General features: G+C 38.7%; 1 protein-coding gene across 6 annotated transcripts in view; it reads left to right on the plus strand.

Moving 5' to 3' along the window:
* lyst (lysosomal trafficking regulator) overlaps positions 1-13394 on the plus strand; it is a 227188-nt gene that overhangs the window by 191038 nt on the left and 22756 nt on the right. For all 6 annotated transcript variants that reach the window (XM_053679573.1, XM_053679568.1, XM_053679571.1 and 3 more), the window contains 2 exons: positions 3131-3270; positions 11459-11556. In XM_053679573.1, coding sequence (XP_053535548.1) covers positions 3131-3270; positions 11459-11556 — 238 coding nt within the window. The remainder of the gene's footprint in view (positions 1-3130; positions 3271-11458; positions 11557-13394) is intronic.

A 13394-nucleotide genomic window follows, 5' to 3' on the forward strand; every position in this document is an offset into this window, starting at 1 on the left:
AATTTTCATAATTTTGTTGTATCCGTTCCTCCCTCAGTGTTCGGGATTACCATTGGCTGTACAAACATTAACTGTCACTTTGAAAGTGGAAGCGAAGAAAAAGCAAAAACCCAGAAGTGTGATATTGCTTAATTGTCTGTTGAGTTCATAAAGTCAAACACGTGGCTCTGTGCTGGTTCTCTCTCTCTCTCTCTCTCTCTCTCTCTCTCTCTCTCTCTCTCTCTCTCTCTCTCTCTCTCTGTCTCTCTTTCTGTCTCTCTGTGTCTCACTCTTGCTTCAGCAGGAGGCAACAAAAAGACACAAACAAATCATCCTTCACTAATTACATGAGAATTACATGAGAATCATCATGCGTTACCTGCCTGTTTGACCTGCCTCTTTGTCCACAGCTAACGCCCGACCACATCCCACTGCCACAATGACTTTTTATGATTACTTTAAAATGAAAAAATAACTGTTTTTCAATTATATATTTTAAAACAATTGTGTTATTTTCTGTTTTTGGGAGGTGGCTGGTAGAAATTCTGAATGGCTGGTAAAAAAAAAAGTACTAAACACTGTGACAGGTGGAGGAAAAATTCATTTCAGACCCTAAATACAAGTGCCATCAGCAAGTGCATTGGTGATGTCACTGTCTCCAAGACCATCGTTACACGCTTCATTTTACATTTACGTTTTATGGCATTTGGCAGACGCTATTATCCAGAGCGACTTATATTTATTTCATTTATACATCTGAGGGTTAAGGGCCTTGCTCAAGGGCCCAACAGTGGCAATTTGGTGGTTCTGAGGTTTGAACTCACGACTTTCTGCGCAGTAGTCCAACATCTTAACCACTGAGCTACCACTGCTCCAACCATAAGCCATGGATGACTCCGAAGGTGCGTGCACTACTGAGGACCCAAGACTCCGCCTTCAAGGAAGGTGACAAAGTGGCCGTAAAAACATCAAGGGTTATTATTAACGGGCTATCAGAGAGACAAAGTGCACACATGCCCAGAAAATCTGTAGCTACTTCATGGACACCGGCAACACGTGGCTGTTCAGACCGTTAGTAACTACAGGACAATATCATCTGTGACAGTGATGCCTCCTTTTCTGATGCACTGAACAACTTCTACACTTGTCTTGAAGTGCAGAATGACATGGCAGTGAGGAAGGCCACCCCTCCTCCCAATGACCAGGTGCTGTGTATAACCACGGCTGATGTGAGGAAAACTCTATGCAGGGTCAACTCAGGGAAAGCTGTTGGATCAGATAATATTCCTTGCAGAATGCCCAGGGGATGTGCAGACTAGTTGGCAGATGTTTTCACTGAGATATTCAACATCTCCCTGAGCAGCGCTGTTGTTCCAACGTGCTTCAAGGCCACCACCATTGTCTTCGTGCCGAAGAATTCTTCAGTGTCCTGCCTCAACGACTACCATCCCATTGCACTCTCACACATCAGAATGAAGTGCTTCAAGAGGCTCGTCATGAGGCACATCAAGACCCTGCTGCCCCCTCACTAGACCCCCTGCAGTTTGAATCAGACTTTCCATTAGCCCGGTAACTACCATTTTTTGATCGTTAAAAATTCAAGATTAATTCAAGACACACTGTCTGCCTGTCTGCCTAACCCTACAAGGATTGGCACCTTATCTATCAGTTTCTCTTTCTTTCTTAAAACTGCCCATTACCTTCACATTTCAAACTGATAACTATTTAAACTTTCAAACTGGCTTCGTCAAGCCAACATCAAAATTTGTCACCAAACGTTACCTAGTTTTGTATTTTTAAGGCTGCCGGCACTGGGGAGCTACAGTTCATTGAGGGAACCATGAATGCCAACATCTACTGTGACATACTGAAGCAGAGAATGATCCCTTCCCTTCAGTGACTGGGCCGCAGGGCAGTATTCCAGCATGAGAACGACCCAAACACACCTCCAAAACGACCACTTCCTTGCTAAAGAAGCTGAGGGTGAAGGTGATGGACTAAACCCTATTGAGCATCTGTGGGGCATCCTCAAATGGAAGGTGGAGGAGCACAAGGTCTCTAACATCCACCAGATCAGTGATGTCATCATTGAGGAGTGGAAGACGACTCCAGTGGCAACCTGTGAAGCTCTGGTGTACTCCATGCCCAAGAGGGTTAAGGCAGTGCTGGAAAATAATGGTGGCCACACAAAATATTGACACTTTGGGCCCAATTTGGACATTTTCACTTAGGGGTGTACTCACTTTTGTTGCCAGCGGTTTAGACATTAATGGCTGTGTGTTGAGTTATTTTGAGGGGACAGCAAATTTGCACTGTTACACAAGCTGTACACTCACTACTTTACACTGTAGCAAATTGTCATTTCTTCAGTGTTGTCACATTAAAAGATATAATAAAATATTTACAAAAATGTGAGGGGTGTACTCTCTTTTCTGAGATACTGTATCTATCTATCTATCTATCTATCTATCTATCTATCTATCTATCTAATCAACTCTACAAGTATTGTTACACTAACTATCAGTCCAACTCTAGAAAAATTGGCACCCTCTCTGTCTATCCAGCTCTTCAAGTATTGGCACCCTAACCAGTGCCTTGCCTGGTGTGTGAGGGCCTGAGAAACAGTATAAAGCACTTATGTTAAGGTTAAAAGGTGCTATATAAGTGCAGACCATTTACCATTTAACTATCTATCCAACTCTACAATTATTGGCAACCTATGTGTCTAGCCATCTCTAGAAGTATTGACACCCTCTCTATCTACCCAACTCTTCAAGTATTGGCACCCTGTCTTTCTGTCTAACTGTTTATCTATCTATCTATCTATCTATCTATCTATCTATCCAATCAACTCTACAAGTATTTGCACCCTGTCTGTCTGCCTGTCTGCCTAACCCTACAAGGATTGGCACCCTATCTATCAATTTCTCTTTATTTCTTAAAACTGCCCATTACCTTCACATTTCAAACTGATAACTATTTAAACTTTCAAACTGGCTTCGTCAAGCCAACATCAAAATTTGTCACCAAACGTTACCTAGTTTTGTATTTTTAAGGCTTCTGATCAAACACATTATAAGGGACATTGTGGGGGATCTTTGCTGTTTTCTACCACGTTCCTTCTGTTTTCTTCTTTGTTTACCTTTTGTAGGCCTCTGAGATGGAAGTTGAGTCTCAGGTTCACTTGTACGGGCATACAGATGAGATTACCGGTCTTTTTGTCTGCAAACCATACAGTATCCTGATCAGTGTCAGCCGAGATGGAACCTGCATCATCTGGGATCTCAATCGGTTAGTGTACACGTGTGTATGAGTGTGAGTACGCGTGTTTTGTGGTCATGCCTTAATATGTAATGTACTTAATAATTATAATAATCATACGTGTTGTTTTTTTGTTTTGTTTTTTTGGATGAGATGACTTTTTAAAGGTAAATCTATCAAATCTCCTTTGTAATAAGACTCATCATGTTGATGGTTATACATTAACACAGAACAAATGAGTTTCCAGCTCCTACAAACTATATATTTCACACTTGGTAATATGATCACATAATTTATCATCATTTACAAATAACGTCAGTCATGGTATTGTGGCATACAGTGGTGCTTGAAATTTTGTGAACCCTTTATAACATAGCATAAATATTATCTAAAACATCATCAGATTTTCACACAACTATTAAAAGTATCTAAATTAAACAAATGAGACAAAAATGTTATACTTGGTCATTTATTTATTAAATAAATATTAAAATATAAAAATGATCCAATAGTACATACACGTGAGTGGCAAAAGTATGTGAACCTTTGCTTTCATTATCTGGTATGAACCGCTGCACATCAGCTTGGAGGAATTTTAGCCCATTCCTCGGTATAGAACAGCTTCAACTCTGGGATGTGGGTGGATTTCCTCACATGGAATACTTGCTTCAGGTCTTTCCACAACATTTCTGTTGGATTAAGGACAGGACTTTGACTTGGGCATTCCAAACTGAAACTACCACCATCATATTTCACAAATGAGATAAGGTTCTGCTGGAATACATTGTTTTCTTAATGCTTCTCATTTAAGCCAAAAGTTCTATTTTGGTCTCATCCATCCACTAAACATATCCAATAGTGTTCTGGCTTGTCCATATGATAGTTAGCAAACTGCAGATGGGCAGCATTGTTCTTTTAGTGAGCAGTGACTTTCTCCTTACAATCTTGCCATGCACACCATTGTTGTTCAGTGTTCTACTGATGGTGAACTCATGAGCATTAATATTAGCCAATGTGAGAGAGGCCCTTACTTAAAAATGAACCTGGGTTCCTTTGTGACCTCACAGACTATTTCACGTTTTGCTTTTGGAGTTATCGTTGTAGGTTGATCACTCCTGGTGAGGGTAACAGTGGTCTTGAATTTCCTCCACTTGTATACAATTTGTCCGACTGTTTTGAGGTTTAGAGATGGTTTTGTAACCTTTCTAACCTGATGAGCATCAACAACTCTTTTTGGTAAATGGTCTGCACTTATATAGCACTTTTATCCAAAGTGCTTTAAACGGTGTCACATTCACCCATTCACACACACACTCGCACACCAATGGTAGCAGCAAGGCGCTAACTTGCCATCGGGAGCAACTTGAGGTTCAGTGTCTTGCCCCAGAACACTTCAGTATGTGAAGTCATGTGGGCTGGGAATCGAACCACCAACCCTAAGATTAGTGGACAACCTGCTCTACCACCTGAGCCACAGCCACCTCACCCTTTTTCAGCGGTCCTCAGAAATCTCCTTTTTTCATGCAGTGATGCACTTCCACAAGCATGTTGTGAAGATCAGACTTTAATAGATCCCTGTTCTTTAAATAAAACGGGGTGCTCACTCACTTACCTGGTTATCATCCCATTGATTGAAAACACCTGACTCTAATTTCACCTTCAAATTAACTGCTAAACTTAGAGGTTCACAAACTTTTGCTTCTCACAGATATGAAATCTTGGATCATTTTACTTATTATATTTTTTGTCTAATTTGTTGGGATCTTTAGGATTTTTTGTCTACTTTTTGGACTTGTGTGACAATCTCATTATGTTGTATGGAATATTTTGCAGATATACAGAAAATTCTCCTTTCAAGCACCACTGTATTTAAAACATTCAAAACAAGGAAAAAAAGTCTATCAAGGAGTGCTGTATTAATCCAGAAACAGTCAATACAGTTAAAGCTTAGAGAGTAGTGTGGTGCACTGAATGGAGATGTCTCTTTAAATGAATATAGACATATGCTTAAGGTAGGGTGACCATATGGTTTTCCAAAAATAGGACACCTTTTTTTTTCTTTCTTTTTTTGGGAAAGGGGGGGTCTTAATAGCTTTCAAAACAGTGTTACTATGAATGTAAGCTTTAATACACTGAAAAAGACACACCATTAGCGTCATGTAAATATATATAAATAAAATTACGTTCACTCTGCCCACATTTTGCATTTTTTTACCCTACATTCTTTTGAATGTCCATAGAATAAAATAAAATGCAGTGAGTGTACCTTCTGGCATCATTTACACATTTGAATGACCATGTAATAGGAAGCAATGTGATAACATGACATTAAAAATGATCTTACATGGCTATAGGCATTGTTTCGACTCAGGACAGCTGTCATTTGCTGCTATTGTAAAGCAACTGTTTGACGCCGAACACAACAGCACTTTGCCTTTGCGCATTTGCTGAGAGTAGGCTAATGGTTGAGAGGCAGGAATTTGGCCAGTAGTTGCTGCAAGCCTTTTATAATCGACCAGTTGGTGTGTGAGAAAGCAGGAATTACAGAGAGAAGTTAAAACAATGCAAATATGCACACAGAAGATGCAGTATTAGACCATAAGCACATCATAATGAAACTAAAGCTGAATTCTGGATATTTTTTTTTCAAATTTTGAAATCCCAGCCAGATGTTTTTTAATGTCTGAAAAAGAGGACATGTCTGGGGGGAAAAGGGGACATATGGTCACTCTAGCTGAAGGGGAAAAAATGTCGCTGTTTAAATGTAGTTAAGCACACTGCCACTGATGGTTGAATTATTACCTGCTGCTAGACTCTTATTCATATAACCACTGCTGTGGAATCCCTGTTTTCTAGCAAATCACAGCTACAGTGCTCGTGTTCTCATTTTTTGAATATGAGCACTCTAGCTTTGATTTGCGAGTTACATGTACACCCTCATTCAATTCTTTGTTTTTATTTATCATGGCCTAAATAACAGTTTTGTGGTCCTTACCAAATACTATGAACAAACAAAAAACCATGGGTAACAACAAAAAAAACAACAGATTTCAATATGTAGTCTCCCAAAAAAAAAAAAACTTTCAGAAACCAGGTGTGGAAAAGATAAGTATACCCTTCCTATTTCCGCAATCATTAAGAGAGTAATTAACAGGCAGGTGTTACTAATAAAATTCACAAGATTAGTTAATAATCAAGAAGTGTACTTCTAAAAAAATAAATAAATAAATATATAAATAATAATAAAGCAGTTTGGCATTCTGGAGCACTCAGGTGTGTTTACATCATGGCAAAAGAATGGAGCCATGACATCAGAGAAGCAATTGATGCTGCACATGAGTCTGGGAAAGGTTAAAAAGCCATCTCCAAAATATTTTAAATTCACCATTCTACAGTGAGAAGGATTGTTTACAAATGAAGAGCATTCAAGAGAGTTGTCAATCTTCACAAGAATGGGCATCCCAGTAAATTCAGTCCAAGGTCAGACTGCTTAATGCTCAGATATTTAAAGAAAAACCAAAGAGCTACATCATGTGACTTGCAGGCCTCTGTAAGCACATTAAATGTTTGTTCATGACAGCAAAAGTAAAATCAGAAAAAGACTGGACAAGTATTTCTAGTTTCAAGAACAAGTTTCATAGAAGGGTGGCTAGGAAAAAAGCTACTTTTTCTCCAAAAAGAATATGGCAGCATGCAGTTCTGGAACAATATCCTTTGGACTGTTGAGACCAAGGTGGAGACGTTTAGTCATCATGCACAGTGGCATGCTTGGAGAAAGCCAAACACCTCATACCAACTGTTGAGAATTGGGGTTTGATAATATGTGCTTGTTTTGCAGCCACGGGGCCTGGGAAACATTCAGTCATTGAGACAAAGATGGACTCCACTTTATACCAGAATATTCTTGCATCAAATGTTGCAATGTCTCTTTAGTATGAACTATATCTGTTGTGTCAAGCAGTAGAAGGACTAAGGCCTTCTCAAGGCATACAGCAAATCTGTGTAATCTGTTGCCTATTAGACATCCATCTGAGATTACTGTGGAACCAAATTCAGAAACTGTTAAGTTGGCACTTTTAAACATCCACTCACTTAAAAACAATTCCCTTTTAGTCAATGATCTCATCACCAGAAACAGCTTGAATTTTATGTTTATAACTGAAACTTGGTTAGATTACAGCTGTAGTGCAACAGTCCTCAATCAATCGGCCCCTACAAACTTTATTTATGAGTTCCTGTAGAGCTGTTAAGAGAGGTGGAGAAATAGCTGCAATATTTAACCCTCTTACCCCTAAGTTCCCACAGTATTATGTCCCATAACCCTATATTCCCCAGAGAAACAGCACGCCAACCCTGAGTTCCTGGGCCAAAATCAACATTTTAATTTTAACATTTTTAGGCCTTGAAACAACTCATAATAATGTATTTGTGTAATCTTACTTTGAAAATGAAGCAGTTCAGTGTTTTTACTAAACTTAGAGCACAATTCTTAACTAGAGAAATTACGAAAAATGCTCAGTTAAATCCTTATACTCATTTAGAAGTACCATACGAGCATCAGCGTGGTCAATGCCTTTGAATAAATTCAAGTAAATAATAAATAAATAAATGCATTTTAGCGCCAAAAGTCAAGTTTCTGGTGATAATCAGACCAGCAGGTAGTGTTTTCACGAATACACAGAAATGGCCCTGTTATGACTCCAGACCCCTGCAGTGTCGGTCGCACTGGTTGATGCTGAAGATGAAGACGGATCAGGGTCTGAATCAGGAGAGTTTGCGTCTCTATCAGTTTCGGTTTCAGTTTCAACATCGCCTGAACTTTCGCTGCTGTCACTATCTAGAATCCTCACTCTCGCCTGTGTAACTGTATGTTTTCTTTTTTCACTGTTTTAGATGTACCTGTGTTCACTGTAGGTGTAACTTTAGCTGGAACACGATTAGCTTTTCGCTTTGGCATTTTTAGTTCACTTCTACTATTACACCAATATTCACGCTTGGAATTCACGCTTCATCGTAATGCCGGCGTAATAATGTATTCACGTAGTGACGTCATGATGTCATCAACCTTCCGGGTCAAAAAATAATAATTAAATAAGTAAGGAATCATAGCAGAGTGATGCCGGTACACCGGCCTTACGGGGATAACGTTTACACTGTAAAGCCGCTATATCGGCCTTACAGGGATTTGGCATAGACGACCAAGCCGGTATATCGTCCTTATGGGAATAGATCAAAGAAGGGCAAGCCGGTTTTTCGGCCATATGAGGTAAGAGGGTTAAAGATATCTTTCAGTGACAGCAGGTGTCAGTTGTTGATTACTTGTCATTTGAGTGTCTTGGTATTGTACTAAAAGGTGCTCCATGGATTTTATTCTTAATTATTTATAGGCCACCAAAATACTCTTCCACATTTATTAATGATTTCACAGAACGTTTTTCAGCAACTTCATATGAATTTGACTGTTTTATTATTGCAGATATTAATATGCATATAGATAATTCTGAAAACAGCACTGCCAAAGAGGTCATATCTGTTTTAAACACTTTTGATGTAACTCAGCATGTGAATGGACCCACACACAAACAGGGCCACAGTCTGCATCTGCTCATTAATAAGGGTCTAAACATCTTATCTACTGTTAGTAAGCATGTGGCTCTATTTGATCATTATTGTGTTTTCTTTGATATATCGATTTCTTTTGTCACAGTCAAAAAGAGGTACATAAATGAGAATACTAGTGTGCAATTTATGAAGACTATATCTATGACACCAAGTATATATGCAGACTCTCTTGATGTTCTCCTTGATCATTTTAACTCAAAAGTTAAAAATACTGTTGATAACCTTGCTCCTGTAAAGGTCAGGAAGATGCCTGATAAGCATAAGACACCAGGAGATACACAACAGCAGTACAAAGCATGAAAAGAATATGCAGGTAAACTGAACACTTGCGACGGAAAACTTGAAGTACATTATAACATCTATAAAGACAGCCTTCAGACTTTCAATGCGGAACTACACACAGTTAGACAGACATACTTCTCAAACATTATAAACAGCAACATCAGCAACACACATACTCTTTTAGCTACAGTAGAGAAATTAACAAACCCACCAATTCAGATTCCATGTGAAATTCTCTCTGACTGCAAATGCAACAAGTTTGGATAGTTTTTCAAGAAAAACATTTGACATTAGAATGGTGATCAGCTCGTCCTCATGTTGCACTGAAGTTAGACAGCACCCACCATGACAACTTCACAACTATGTCACTGAAAAGGTTGTTTTCAATCAGCTGAACCAATTTCTATCCTCAAATAGCTATTTGGACAATTTCCAGTCTGGTTTCCAGCAGTATCACAGCACAGATAAAGCACAGATAAAGCACTCATAAAGATACTTAATGATATTCTGTTAAATACTGATTCAGGCAAAATAACAGTGCTGGTATTATTGGATCTCAATGCTGCTTTTGACACTGTTGACCACAATATACTCCTAGACAGACTGGAAACTGCATAGGGTTCTCTGGGACGGTCCTTGGCTGGTCCAGGTTATATCTAGAATAGAGGGATTTCTATATGAACATAGGCAACTATGAATCCGAGTGGACAACCATGATGTATGGAGTTACACAAGGCTCAATCCTGGGATCACTGCTGTTCAACCTGTTTATGCTAGGCCCCCCACTAGGCTAAATTATAAAGAGGAACCAAATTGCATACCATAGCTATGCAGAGGACACCCAGATCTATCTAACCCTATCGCCTAATGATTACCACGTCGTAGACTCCCTGTTCCAGTAGCTTGATGAAATTTATGGTTGGATGTGCCAAAACTTTCTTCAGTTAAACAAAGGCAAAATAGAAGTCATTGTATTTGGAAAGAAAGATGAAAGTCTCAAGTTGAACACATACCTTGACTCCAGGGGTCTAAAGACAAAAAATCAAGTCAGGAATCTTGGTGTCATTTTGGAGTCTAAGTAGTCAAGTGAAGAATCTAAGTAGTCAAGTGAAAGCAATAACCAAGCCTACTATCACCTCAAAAAAAAAGCAAGTAAGTGTTTATGCTTTCATCTACCAGCAGGGTGGATTACTGCAATGGACTTTTCACTGGTCTTCCCAAACAGACCATTAGACAGTTGCAGCCCAGTCAGAATGCTGCTGCCAGGATTCTCACCTGAACCAAAATATCTGAGCATATTACTCCAGTCCTCAGATCTGGCTTCCACTGGCTTCCAGTTACATTCAGAATTGTTTTTAAAGTCCTATTACTAGTTTATAAATCATTACATGTCCTAGGACCTAAATACATTACAGATATGTTTACTGATATAAACTGAACAGACCTCTCAGATCATTTGGATCAAGTCAGATAGAAATACGAAGGGTTCACTCAGCGTTTGGCTATTATGCCACCCATGGCTGGAACCAGCTTCCAGAAGTAGTAAGATGTGCTCTAACTCTAGCCACATTTAAAACCAGACTGGAAACACATCTATTTAGTCTTGTATTTACTGACTGAACACTATGCTGCACTCTACTAATTGATCTATATCATTTTAGCTCTGTAACTTTAATTTTTTTTTATTTTTATTTCCTGCTCATTTTAATGCATTTTTCATTTTTTTTTATCACTTATTTCTTTTTCTTATATATTTTTTAATACCTTGTATTTTCTTTATCATTTTATGTAAAGCACTCATACACCATTTTGTATGAAATGTGCTATATAAATAAACTCGCCTTGCCTAAACCCATTGACATGCTGTGGTGGAATCTTAAGAGAGCTGCTCATAAACAAATGCTCTCAAACATCAATGAACTGAAGCAATGTTGTAAAGAAGAGTGGACATAAAAGAGACTGATAATTTCCTACAGAAAATGTTTACTTCAAGTTATTGTTGCAAAAGGTTGTTCAACATTTTTCTTAATTATAGGGTGTACTTATTTTTCCTCCACCTGGTTTCTGAATGTTGGTTTACTACATATGACTACATATATTAGTCTGCATTGATGTTTTTTGTTGTCACCTGAGGTTGTTTGTTTATAAAAGTTAGTGAGGACTGCACAATTGTTATTTAGGCCTTGATAAATAAAACGTAGAATTAAATAAGCGTGTATTTTCTTTTTCCCATGATGATATACAGTGTGTATCTTTGTTTTAAACATTACCATTATTGCTGCGTGTTGAGTAATGAGCATTTTTTTCTTGTTAGCCTGTGCTATGTGCAGAGTCTCACTGGCCACAAAAGCCCTGTGAATGCTGTGTCAGCAAGCGAGACCACAGGAGACATTGCTACAGTCTGTGACTCAGGTGAGTTACTGCAATCTCCAGAACTGCAGTTCCTGAATGATGCACTCTTAGTTCGCTATGATCTGTATGCCTCTTTCAGGCTACATTCAAACTACAGTTGGCCCAAATCAGAATTATTTTACCTTATGTAGGCAATGGCCACACTTCTTGAATCAGTCCCTCACTATTTTCTTCCTATAGCCCTTTATATCATGCAGCAATTTGGATCTTGTTACCATTTTCTTCAAGCTGTTTAGTCTTTCTGCTCTTTCTACAATCCCCAAGGATTGTGGATATTAGTCTGTATGAAGATTGTTTTATTCCTAGAATCCTGACTAAAACTCTGGTTTAAGGAAAAGCCCACCCATACAGTATCTCACAAAAGTGAGTACACCCCTCACATTTTTGTAAATATTTGATTATATCTTTTCATGTGACAACACTGAAGAAATGACAATTTGCTACAATGTAAAGTAGTGAGTGTACAGCTTGTGTAACAGTGTAAATTTGTGGTCCCCTCAAAATAACTCAACACACAGCCATTAATGTCTAAACTGCTGGCAACAAAAGTGAGTACACCCCTAAGTGAAAATGTCCAAATTGGGCCCAAAGTGTCAATATTTTTTGTGGCCACCATTATTTTCCAGCATTGCCTTAACCGTCTTGGGCATGGAGTTCACCAGAGCTTCACAGGTTGCCACTGGAGTCCTGTTCCACTCATCCATGATGACATCACGGAGCTGGTGGATGTTAGAGACCTTGTGCTCCTCCACCTTCAGTTTGAGGAAAACCCACAGATGCTCAATAGGGTTTAGGTCTGGAGACATGCTTGGCCAGTCCATCACCTTCACCCTCAGCTTCTTTAGTAAGGCAGTGGTCATCTTGGTGGTGTGTTTCGGGTCGTTATCATGCTGGAATACTGCCCTGGGGCCATGCTTGACATTTTCACTTAGGGGTGTTATCACTTTTGTTGCCAACAGTTTAGACATTACTGACTGTGCGTTGAGTTATTTTGAGGGGACAGCAAATTTACACTGTTATACAAGCTGTACACTCACTATTTTACATTGTAGCATAGTGTTATTTCTTCAGTGTTGTCACATGAAAAGATATAATCAAATATTTACAAAAATGTGAGGGGTGTACTCACTTTTGTGAGATACTGTATATGTGTACAGCTGAGGGACAAATTAAATGGAAAACTGGTGCCTCTGTTATGCTATAGGAGACATTCACCCACTGATCTCAAAGACTAGAGCTGTTCAGTTGTTCTTTTTGCTAATTGTGTTGCTAATGTGGCACAGTAAAAGGTGGTGTAAATTTTTTGTAATCCCCTTGTCAGTTAGTAGAAAATACCCTTTTGGCAATGTTGTTAGTTTAGGCTATAGGATATAGATTTTTTATTTTTATTTTTTTTACAGCACAGTTAATGTTTCATCAGGTTCTCAGTCAGCCTGGGAGTTAGTTTAGTTACATTGTCACTTGATAGAAGAGTCATTGCAATTCAATGCAAAGTTCTTTTGACTGATTACCTTTATTATGAAAAGTTTAAATCCTGTTGGGATATTCCTTCCAGGATGACAATACCCCATCCACCGAGGACACTGAATGATTTAATGAGTATGACAGTTAGGCAAGTCATATGCTGTGGACTTCAGTCACCAGATTTCAGCACCTTACTAACTCACTTTATCTTTTTTTCCCCTTTAATTTGTAATGTCTGCACACCTTTTTTCTCTTGGATGAAAAGGTCCTACAATGTTTGTTTAAATTAGTCCACAGACCTTCAGCCAAGTTCTGATTATGATTGTCTCTTTGGGCACAAATCAAAGAGGCTTTGTGGTAAATCTTGAAATAAC

The sequence above is a fragment of the Ictalurus punctatus genome, chromosome 3 (genome assembly GCF_001660625.3).
Source record: "Ictalurus punctatus breed USDA103 chromosome 3, Coco_2.0, whole genome shotgun sequence".
In the NCBI taxonomy this organism is placed as follows: domain Eukaryota; kingdom Metazoa; phylum Chordata; class Actinopteri; order Siluriformes; family Ictaluridae; genus Ictalurus; species Ictalurus punctatus.